General features: G+C 42.7%; 1 protein-coding gene across 1 annotated transcript; it reads right to left on the bottom strand.

The window, feature by feature from the left end:
- On the bottom strand, nucleotides 1–6,598 carry comta (catechol-O-methyltransferase a). The gene is made up of 6 exons (XM_024385121.2): nucleotides 6,289–6,598; nucleotides 2,505–2,676; nucleotides 2,180–2,297; nucleotides 1,585–1,778; nucleotides 1,289–1,420; nucleotides 1–1,177 (listed from the first exon to the last, which is right to left on the bottom strand). Exons 2-6 carry the CDS (start codon nucleotides 2,673–2,675, stop codon nucleotides 998–1,000), a joined length of 795 nt encoding a protein of 264 aa, XP_024240889.1. The 5' UTR covers nucleotide 2,676; nucleotides 6,289–6,598; the 3' UTR covers nucleotides 1–997.
- Between the last annotated feature and the right edge of the window lie 5,815 nt (nucleotides 6,599–12,413).

The raw sequence follows: 12,413 nt of genomic DNA, 5'->3' as shown, positions 1-12,413 counted from the left end.
TTTGTCCGTTGTTTTCAATATCTTCATTATTATCACAACTCCAAACCCTTCCTTACAAAGATGGGTTCAAAATAATCTGAGTAAAATCCATCATTAAAAATACAAATGTTCAGCAAATCTTGCAAGTATTAAACAATTGATGCCTGACAAGCAAGGTTTACAATTGATAAATTAATTTATAGGGCAGCAGGTAGTGTAGCGGTTAAGAGCGTTGGGCCAGTAACCAAATGGTTGCTGGTTTGAATCCCGGAACCAACTTGGTGAAAAATCGACCGACGTGCCCTTGAGCAAAGCATTTAACCCTAATTGCTCCTGTAAGTTGCTCTGTATAAGTGTCTACTAAATGATGTAATATACATGTAACATATAACATGTAATATACAACAATTTTACAAAATGTGAAGCATAAAGAATATAATGTAAAGCACTGCATTTTGCTGTAATCACATCAGAAATATGGTAATAAGATGACTTCCTGATTTTATTCATCTTGGTTTGACTCCTATTACATAACACTAAGTAGTTTTAAACCGTCAAATAAAGGCTTTGTGAATAGGGTCAATACACCCGCCCTTCCTTTTTGTGCTCCTCTATGGCAGACGGAAGGATACAGAGAGCTCATTTCAATTAAACCCACATGGCAGTATTTACGCAGTAGTGTCAAAATGGTGCTGGGTCCTCTAAAAGTAGCAGGTAGGTCTTCCTTACAGACAGGTCAGTGCCATCCGGGATCCTTGGGATGTCCCTACCATAAAATGTAACCCTTACCCAACCTTAACCTTAACACTTACCTTAACCATAACCATTTTAAATGTCAACTTCAATGGACCAGGGATGTCCCAAGGATCCCAATTGCACAGACCCTTTCAGATAGATGTTTTGTTTTCACAGTGCCACTCCTTAGTGTGTACATGGGCAGTAGGTAAGTAAACAAAGATACTGGATAAACATAGGTGTGGTAGGTGTTATTGAATATGAACCACGGCCTGTCACGTCTTTATCCCAAGAACACAGATTTCTCCAGGCCATCCTCCACTTTAGTGTACTCCAGGTGGGCTTTGAAATATTTGCTCTCGTACCGGGGGCTGTTTCTGACATACTCCAAGTAGTCAGGGGTTCCAGGACAGATGACATTGTCTGCTAGCAGTATGGATCCTTTCCTCAGCAGCTGACACTCCTGACGAAAGATGCAAAGGAAGAAGGGAAGAATTGGCTGCTGTTCATTTTCATGCAAAGTAATACAGTACATGTACAGGGTAATTGCAGACATGTACAGCTGTTTTTTTACCTCTAGAAGTTTGATATCAGGCAGGTAGCGGTCTTTCCAGTGGTCCAAGAAGACAAAATCAAACGTTTTAATCCCAAATAGCTCCTGCATCTTGGGGATTAGATCTCCTGAGGCTCCTTCCACCAGACAAATCTGCCAAAACGTCATAGGAGTTTGAATAACATAAATATGATTGACTCTGCCTACTGTATACCTGTTTGGAATTCAGTCAACACACCAGAGCAATGTTTAAGCATACATGAAGATCACAATGTGTGTTCTATTGAATTCAGCCTGTCTGTCCATAGCACCCTCACCTTGTCCTGGAGCCCAGAATACTCAATGATCTGACGAGCCACAGCGGCATAATCTGGGTTGAACTCCAGGGTAATGAGCTTGGTGCCAGGGGGCAGCAGGCGGGCAATACGAACAGTGGAATAACCACAGTACGTACCCAGCTCCAGGGCAGTGGATGGACTGACCTCGCACACCACAGAGTCCAAGATGGCCCCTAAATACACAGACAGGACAATAATGTGACTAACATAACTACACAGTTCTTTGTGTAGTTTCCTAGGTAACATACGGCATATTACCACATACCAGTATATATTCAAAAGTAACCGGTTATTTGACTGCCTGTGCTTGTGGCATGTGCTTCTGGCACATGTGTGTGTGTCAAGTACCCCTCTATGCATGTGCAGTCATGCAGATGTCTTATTGACCCAGAGAAACAGTACATTCATGACTGAGCTGTGATAAGTCTTAAGGCTATTCTCTCACAAAACAAGATAGACTTGTAGAGGGAGGGAAGAATCCACAGGTCAACATTCAAGAGAGTGTGTAAGAACACACTGAGAGAGGAGGCAACCAGGAAATGCACGTGAAAGCAGAACACAAGGAGTACAATACCTTTCTCATCTCCCACATTCATGGCCCATTCAGAATGCCTGCAGAAGTAATCGATAGTAGAGATGACACTCTGAGGGTCTCCTTTGATTGCCTTCTTCTGAACTGCTCTCAGAAGACGCTGGGCATCAGAGGGAGAATGAGGGTTTGAGTGAGAAGAAACAAAGAACCAGACCAGAAGAAACTTCTGATATTAATAGAGGGGAAAGATGTTTTTTTTTAAAGAAGCTATGATATCTTCATCTTCTATCACTTTTCTGCATTAAACAACGAGTGAATGTAACTGAGTAAACATGAGTTCCAAAGGGTGAAAGGTCTGAGAGGTCACCTGGGGTCGGGTGGATCGGGTGACGATATTGAGCGCCCTCTCTACAATGGTGTCGTGCCAGAGCAGGGCCCACCATGCATTGTACTGCACAGCTGCAGGGATCAGCCAGGAGTACAGGGCATACAGAACAGCTGCTCCGCCACAGCACAAAGCCAGGAAAGACAGCAACATGCTGGGGAGGAAAAGACCAGACACACTGTTATAGGAGAGCACACTAGGGTACTGTTTCCCTATGTTTGTCCTCAGCAGGCCTCTGTAGCGACAACACAATAATAATATGTTGGTTCAACCTACAATTGTAAGGCAACTAGCTGCAATAGGATTGTGAGTTTGCTCAACATTTGAGAATATAGCTGAACCAACATACATTCTCAAGTTGAAATGTTCACTCAACTTTGAATTTTAAGTTGAGTGAACATACAATTCAACTTGAGAATTTGTTCAACCTTATTTGGATATTTCCCAGTTTAAAATTCAACTCTTTACATTACATACACTACCGGTCAAAAGTTTTAGAATACCTATTCATTCAAGGGTTTTTCTTTATTTTGACTACTTTCTACATTGTAGAATAATAGTGAAGACGTCAAAACTATGAAATAACACATGGAATCATGTAGTAACCAAAAAAGTGTTAAACAAATCAAAATATATTTTATATTTGAGATTCTTCAAACAGCCACCCTTTGCCTTGATGACAGCTTTGCACACTCTTGGCATTCTCTCAACTAGCTTCATGAGGTAGTCACCTGGAATACATTTAAATTAACAGGTGTACCTTCGTAAATGTTAATTTGTGGAATTTCTTTCCTTCCTAATGCGTTTGAGCCAATCAGTTGTGTTGTGACAAGGTAGGTGGTATACAGAAGACAGCCCTATTTGGTAAAAGACCAAGTCCACATTATGGCAAGAACAGCTCAAATAAGCAAAGAGAAATGACAGTCCATGATTACTTAAGACATGAAGGTCAGTCAATGTGGAAAATGTCAAGAACTTTTAAAGTTTCTTCAAGTGCAGTCGCAAAAACCATCAAGCGCTATGATGAAACTGGCTCTCATGAGGACCGCCACAGGAAAGGAATACGTTACCTCTGCTGCAGAGGATAGGTTCATTAGTTACCAGCCTCAGAAATTACAGCCCAAGTAAATGCTTCACAGAGTTTAAGTAACAGACACATCTCAACATCAACTTTTCAGAGAAGACTGTGAATCAGGCCTTCATGGTTGAATTGCTGCAAAGAAAACACTACTAAAGGACACCAATAAGAAGAGACTTGCTTGGGCCAAGAAACACGAGCAATGGACATTAGACTGGTGGAAATGTGTCCTTTGGTCCAACATGTATAGTTAAGATGAACAACATGCTAGTAAAGATTACTACAGTACTGTGCATGAAGATAATAGACAGTCTTATGAAGATAAACAGCCTCATGAATTATGAATAGCATAAATAAAACCCTATTGGCATTGAATGGTACTTCACTGGTGTTTGGTTAATATTTTTCAACTCCTCCTATGAATCCCGACAGTACACGACACATATAAAATCATAAATAATTTCTAATAACCCTCTGTAGACCCAATTAAATTGGGGCGACAGGTAGCCTAGTGGTTAGAGTGTTGGGCCAGTAACCGAAAGGTTGCTAGATCAAATCCTCAAGCTGACAAGGTAAAAATCTGTCGTTCTCCCCCTGGACAAGGCAGTTAACCCACTGTTCCTAGGCCGTCATTGTAACTAAAAATGTGTTCTTAACTGACTTGCCTAGTTAAATAAAGGTTAAATATGAAATAGAACTAAAATATAAATTTCAAATTAAACTACAGTGGGAAGAGCTGCTGGAAAGTAAGAAAAATGTGTAATGCACCACAGTCAGCACTTTCCTTGCATGTGAAGGAAATGGTGCAATTGTTTTGCTTGGTTCTAGATGTGCTGTTTCTGCACGTATTATGTGAAAACTGGCTTCAAGCCCAGGGTTAAGATCCGTGTCACAGTAAAGTGACAATAGGGTCATTCTTGAACTGCGGTGGTAAATGCTTGACTTTGACACCATGTAGAAACACTTTAAAATGACAAAAACATTACAAATAATACATTCTCCGTTTAATTGAACTGTTATTAAAAACATGTGTACGTCCTTTTTACTGCAACACATCTATTTGTATACACTGTAAAAACTACTGGGGGCTAGCAGGTTGGCTTGTCCCACTGGTAATGTGAAGAGGTGTGGTGACATATTTTGGGGATTTATATATATATATATATATATTTGGAAGGCTAGACAGTGAGGAAACATATTTAATATATTGTACATATCAATAAAAACAAAGAAGGCTATTAAAATACTTTTTTTACTAGTATGGTGTGTCCCTTGGTTTTATGTCATTAGTGTTACCACCTTAAAAATCACTGAATACAAAGATATGTAAGGACCTTGAGCATTCTCTCCGGTGGCAAACTATTACCTGAGGAGGGGTCTACAAAGAAAAGGATTAGCTAATCACACCCTTTTACTATGTCATAAATGTGAGGATTCCATTGGTCATTTGGTGAGTCTAGTGTCTCTTGGTGTTAGTCAATTTAAATGAAGGGAAATTACATTGTGATCAAAATGATTAATCATATCACTTCAGTAAATTATTTTTAAAGGATTGATGACCTTAGACTTGAGCATTTGTGGCATCCGTTTCAGAAAATCCTAATTGTCCTAAAATGTGTTTAAGGTGTTGCAATCATTTGTGTTATTACTCCAAAATTTAACAGATGTAAATCGAACTAGTAAGGAAATCAAATTGTGCTCCTATTAAAATATCAGGGGTTGGCCAATATAGAACAACAACACAACATGTTGACAAATTAGTCCCATTTACAACCCTCCCTAATTAGTAGGCAGCAATACACTTTGGACTGGAGTTTCCTTTCAGTTGTTGTTGAGGACTTAAGAGCCCACGACTTCAAAAGAACAATAGAGGTGCCTGAGAAATGTTCACACGGTGAATTAAAGACGCTATCATCCACTGGGCAAAAAACGGGTTGAATCAATGTTGTTTTCATGTCATTTCACAACAAAGAAATGTATCAACATAAAGGACATTTCGGGTTTTTTTCCCACCCAACTTTTAACCTAAATCCAATGACATGGGGACATTTGTTGTTGGTTTCACCTTGAATTCACGTTAGTTCACAAACAAATATTAATTGAAAATAGACGTTGAACTGAGCAGGTAGATGAGATAGCAGCAATAGCATAAGCAGTAGCAGACAGGCGGTGAATCTGTCAGCTGAGACAATATTAGTGTACACACAGATAATAAAGCATGTGATGATTTGATCCTAATCTCTTTGGGGAAGTCATGTTCAAGCTTCATTACATGGCCAAGTAAAAATATTTAGCTCTGCAAATTACCAAGAAAAAATATAGATTTCATGCAATATAAAATATATCTATATTTAATATATACATATGAATTTAAGTAATTCTACACTAACATATTATACATGTTCTCAGATGTTCTCCGAGAAGACGATCAAACTTGACTATCTAGAGGTAGTAAAAGTCGTAACAAGGTTTCCCTCTTATTTCAGGTCATGGCAAAGCACCACAAACAATACTGTTATTGTGGTGGGGGGAGTTTCAAGTTAACATTTTTCACATTTTCAAAACAGCAACACACACACACACACACACACAGAAAGCAATCTCACCATGGCTTTTCATGGAATTTAACACAACAAAGAAAGGACAGACAAACTGTTGAACATAATTTCCAATAGAGCCATATCTTACTTCCTGCTGATGTCTCCACGCTAAGAGCTGCTTCTCCACAACCTCTTATCCTTTGTTGCCTATTTCCCCTTTAAGTCCCTCACCACACTACGGGGCACGCTCCTCTCTCACTCTCTCTCACTCTCTCTCTTTCTCTCTTTCTCTCGCTCTGTACTCTCTCGCTATTACTCTCCCAGGCAGATTTGACGTGAGCTGAAAGGAATGTGCAGCTTTAGGTCAAACTGCAGAGCTTGGCTCAGTTGCACACACACACAGTGACATAGCATAAGCCCCAAAACACACCCACACAAAGAGAGAAAGGCTAATCAACAGCCAACTGGGCAGAGTTTTAAATCCCTCTTTAGCCAATCATGCAATAATCCTATCTCTCTCTTTCTTCCTCTTGCCATGCTCCTCTCTCTCTCATCCTATCTCTCTTTTTCTTCCCCTTGCCATGCTCCTGTCTCTCTCTTCCTATCCTATCTAGAGCTTTCTGCCCCTCCCCCTCTCTACCCTCCCCTTCTACAGTAATTCATATATTCTGTAAAATAGACCAAGAGAGAGCAGCAGGAGAACTACACCCTGTACGGACTGCATTTTGTCATACTCAGGATATGCCAGAATGGAAAGAGCTTGAATAACACTTCATTATTACAACAAAATTAGAAGAAAAGAAAAACTGTCTCGAAACATAAAATATGAAAACATGGTTAAAATAGAATCAATAATGTCAGTTCCATGTAAGTGTCCCTGGATTCTCTTTTAGAGACCACCGTACCCTGCCTGACCTTATGGGCCTCTACCAGGAGGGCCAGAGGGTGGAGAGGCACAGCCTCATTCTCTCTCTGTACCTGCCATCCGCAATCTCCATCACACTTGAACACAGATGCTCCCTCCCAGCTAGCACATCCCCACACACTGGAAAAACACACTGTTATTTTGTGAGATTGCCTCTAAAACATGATAGCACAACACATTCTACACTTGATAATAATCTCTATTTAACTAATATGCTGCATTGTAGTGCATTTTCACCTGTAATAAATAATAATACTGTCATTATCTGCAGCATAGAGAGATAAATCCAGGTTTTTCATAAAGATGCCGCATTACACATATCGGTAGGAAGAGAGGCAGCCTTATTGCTTGTGTGATATTGATACACACACACACACACACACGCACGCACACACACACACTCGCACGCACGCACGCACACACACACTCACACACACACACTCACGCACACGCACACACACACACATGCACGCTATTGATATTTTATTCTGAGCCTAGTCCAGGCTAAACAGTGACCTCTTGTGGCCAGTGGATGTATTATCCTATGATACTGCACTCCAGGTTGACATTTGCATGTTTACTTAGCTACTCGTCCCAGTGTTTTTCATTATTCCATTATTCTGATTAATAAACCATCTATAGCACTGTATTTTGCTGTTGTTCAGTCCACTGAATATATCAGTTGGAATGAGTTCTCAGCAACAACAAAAAATAAACATAAACTATAAAGCTATGTGCTCTATATAACTACAGCCCATTGCAGAGTACAGGACTTGCCAGGATTATAAGTAATACTGGACTGCTGAGCTCAACAGTCATGGTTGGTATGTTAGCCCTCGTCTTCCGGGGTCAAGGGTTTTCCACGTTTACGGTTTTCTGTCAAGTCTCTGTGGCATGTTTAGAGAGAAGTGCTGCAGGGATGTCTCTGCCTGGACAAGAACACAGGAGTGACTGACTGGACGTCACCATGGTTATTAAGATAACTTTTAGGTCTGTTTTCAAATCATAGGTTATTTCAGATTGAATGAGTAGAGTCAGGGAGTTTATTTTCTGTATTAACTTGTTTGAAACTGGCCCAGAGAATTTTTGGTCTGTGCTATCCGGGATCCTTGGGACATACCTACCCCATTGAAGTTGAAATTATAAGGCCATGAGCAAACAAGAAAATGCTAATCTAGTGACCGGGGACTTAAATGCAAGAAAACTGAAATCCGTTTTACCTCATTTCTACCAGCATGTCACATGTGCAACTGGAGGGAAAAAACTCTAGATCACCTTTACTCCACACACAGTGATGCGGACAAACCTCTCCCTTGCCCTCAATTGGCAAATTTGACCATCACTCTATCCTTCTAATTCCTGTTTACAAGCAAAAACTAAAAGAGGAAGTACCAGTGACGCGCTCAATACGGAAGTGGTCCAATGAAGCGGATGCTAAGCTACAGGAATGTTTCGCTAGCACAGACTGGAATATGGTCTGGGATTCATCTGACAGCATTGAGAAATATACCACATCAATCCCCGGCTTCATTGATAAGTGTATTGATGACTTCGTCCCCACAGTGATCGTACATACATATTCCAACCAAGAGCCATGGATTACAGGCAACATCCGCACTGAGCTAAAGGTTAGAGCTGCCGCTATCAAGGAGTGGGAAACTAATCCGGATGCTTATAAAAAATCCTGCAACGCCCTCCGATGAACCATCAAACAGGAAACGTGTCAATACAGGACTAAGATCGAATCCTACTACACTGGCTCTCAAGATCGTCGGATGTGGCAGGGCTTGCAAACTATAACGGATTACAAAGGGAAACCCAGCCATGAGCTGCCCAGTGACGCGAGCCTACCAGACCAGCTAAATGGTCGCTTCAAGGCAAGCAACACTGAATCATGCATATGTGCACCAGCTGTTCCGGACAACTGTGTGATCATGCCATCCAGAGCCGATGCGAGTAAGACCTTTAAACAGGTTAACATTCACAAGGCTGCAGGGCCAGATGGATTACCAGGATGCATACTCAGCGCATGAGCTGACCAGCTGGTAAGTTTCTTCACTGACATTTTCAACGTCTCCCTGACCCAGTCTTTAATACCTACATGTTTAAAGCAGACCACCATAGTCTGTGTGCCCAAGAACGCCAAGGGAACCTGTCGCCCTGTAACTATCGCCCTGTAGCACTCACAACTGTAGCCATGAAAGGCTTACATCAACACCCTCATCCCAGACAACATGGACCCACTCCAATTCGCATACCGCCCCAACAGATCCACATGTAACAGTATAGCTTCCGTCCCTCTCCTCGCCCCAACCTGGGCTCGAACCAGGGACCCTCTGCACACATCAACAACAGTCACCCACGAGTATCGTTACCTATCGCTCCACAAAAGCCGCAGCCCTTGCAGAGCAAGGGGAACCACTACTTCAAGGTCTCAAAGCGAGTGACGTCACCGATTGAAACGCTATTAGTGCGCACCACTGCTAACTAGCTAGCCATTTCACATCGGTTACACACAGATGAAGCAATCTCTATTGCACTTCACACTGCAATTTCCCACCTGGACAAAAGGAACACCTACGTGAGAATGCTTGACTACAGCTCAGCGTTCAACACACCAGTGGCCTCCAAGCTTATCACTAAGCTAAGGACCCTGGGACTGAACACCTCCCTCTGCAACTGGATCCTGGACTTCCTGATGGGCCGCCACAGGTGCTGAGGGTAGGCAACAACACATCCGCCACGCAAGACTCCAAACCCATTATTAAGTTTGCCAACAACGCAACGATGGCAGGCCTGATCACCGAGGTCAGATACCTGGCAGTATGGTGCCTCTCCCTCAACGTGAGCAAGACCATGGAGCTAATCATGGACTTCAGGAAACGGAGGGCCAATCACACCCCCATTCAGATCGACAGGGCTGTAGTGGAGCGGGTCGAGAACTTCAAGTTCCTTGGTGTTCACATCACTAAGAACCTATCATGGTCCAAAAACACCAATACAGTTGTGAAGAGAGAACGACCATGGCTATTCCCCCTCTGGAGGCTGAAAAGATTTAGCAATGGACCTCAGATCCTCAAAAAGTTCTAAACCTGCACCATCGAGAGCATCCTGACTAGTTGCATCACCGCTTTGTATGGCAACTGCTCGGCATCCAACCGCAAGGCGCTATAGAGGGTAGACCTCTATACCAGGCGGTGTTAGAGGAAGGCCCTAAAAATGGTAAAATACTCCAGCCACCGAAGTAATAGACTGTTCTCTCTGCTATTGCACGTTAAGCGGTACCGAAGCCCCAAGTCTAGGTCCAAAAGGCTCCTTAACAGCTTCTACTCCCAAGCCATAAGACTGCTGAACAGTTAATCAAATGGCTGCCCGGACTATTTGCATTGAACCCTTATTTTATTATAATACTTTTTTGAACTGACTCTCTTGCACAGGCTCAATGTATACTCAATGGACTCTAACCACACACATACCACACTGACACTCCAACACACACACCCTGCTGCTACTCTCTGTTTATTATCTATGCCAAGTCACTTTACCCATACCGACATGCACATATTACCTCAATTACCTTGTACTCCTACACATTGACTCTGGAACCAGTACCCCTTGTATACAGTCTCCTTATTGTTTTCATTTTTTATTTTATTTAAACAGGAAAGTCAGTTAAGAACAAATTCTTATTTAAAATGACAGCCTATCCCGGCCAAACACGGACGATGCTGGGCCAATTGTGCGCCGCCCTATGGGACTCCCAATCACAGCCAGTTAGGATACAGCCTGGATTCGAACCAGGGACTGTAGTGATGCCTCTTAGACCGCTGCACTACTCGGGCACTCAATGCTGTCTGTGTGGGTGGACCAATTCAGTTTGTCCGTGATGTGTACGCCAAGGAACTTAAAACTTACTACCCTTTCCACTACTGTCCCGTCGATGTGGATAGGGGGGTGCTCCCTCTGCTGTTTCCTGAAGTCCACAATCATCTCCTTAGTTTTGTTGACGTTGAGTGTGAGGTTATTTTCCTGACATCACACTCCGAGGGCCCTCACCTCCTCACTGTAGGCCTTCTCGTCGTTGTTGGTAATCAAGCCTACCACTGTAGTGTCGTCCGCAAACTTGATGATTGAGTTGGAGGCGTGCATGGCCACACAGTCGTGGGTGAACAGGGAGTACAGGAGAGGGCTCAGAACGCACCCTTGTGGGGCCCCAGTGTTGAGGATCAGCGGGGTGGAGATGTTGTTACCTACCCTCACCACCTGGGGGAGGCCTGTCAGGAAGTCCAGTACCCAGTTGCACAGGGCGGGGTCGAGACCCAGGGTCTCGAGCTTGATGACGAGTTTGGAGGGTACTATGGTGTTAAATGCTGAGCTGTGGTCAATGAACAGCATTCTCACATAGGTATTCCTTTTGTCCAGATGGGTTAGGGCAGTGTTCAGTGTGGTTGCGATTGCGATTGCGTCGTCTGTGGACCTATTGGGCCGGTAAGCAAATTGGAGTGGGTCTAGGGTGTCATGTAGGGTGGAGGTGATATGGTCCTTGACTAGTCTCTCAAAGCACTTCATGATGACGGAAGTGAGTGCTACGGGGCGGTAGTCGTTTAGCTCAGTTACTTTAGCTTTCTTGGGAACAGGAACAAGGGTGGCCCTCTTGAAGCATGTGGGAACAGCAGACTGGGATAAGGATTGATTGAATATGTCCGTAAACACACCCGGTAAGGGTTAAGGTTTGTGTTTAGGGCAGGCATGCCAAGGATCCCGGATAGCACTGACCGGGAATTTTTGCAATCAATCACCCAAGTTCTTCCATATTGAGATCATTATAATGAATTGATCAGTTATCTCCAGTGTTTGTTTATTTACAACATTGAAATTGTGCATGCTCCAATCCAATGCAGTTGTATCTGCTATACCTACCATTTAAAAGGTCTAGGTCTTCACAGGTTTAACGCTCATTTGAAACCCTATTTCCTGCGTCTTTTAGCGTTTTTACAGGTCAAAACATAGAAGTTCAGCAGATCTAAACATTTACGTCAATCCCCTATTCACAAAGAACGGTTTTTGCTCGTTCTTACCAGGGCCACATTCAGATGTCAAACGTTGTCGAACGTTGCAGACATAAATTAAATTAATAGAGCCGACATGAGTCCTTGTTTTACAAGCCATAGAAGCATATTTCTTCTATATATAACGTCTATCTGAATGTTCCAAAACGCTGTGTCCCGATGAATGCGCCCCTGCACTCAATATCCCCTGAGTGGGCCAAGGCAATGGTACAGTCCACAGTCTTAGCTTGTTGAATGGAATTTGGGTCATTCCACTGTAAGCTTTTCCTATTCTATTAG

Source organism: Oncorhynchus tshawytscha, linkage group LG22 (genome assembly GCF_018296145.1).
Source record: "Oncorhynchus tshawytscha isolate Ot180627B linkage group LG22, Otsh_v2.0, whole genome shotgun sequence".
NCBI classification, from domain to species: domain Eukaryota; kingdom Metazoa; phylum Chordata; class Actinopteri; order Salmoniformes; family Salmonidae; genus Oncorhynchus; species Oncorhynchus tshawytscha.
This window is presented reverse-complemented; position numbering and strand designations above follow the sequence as displayed.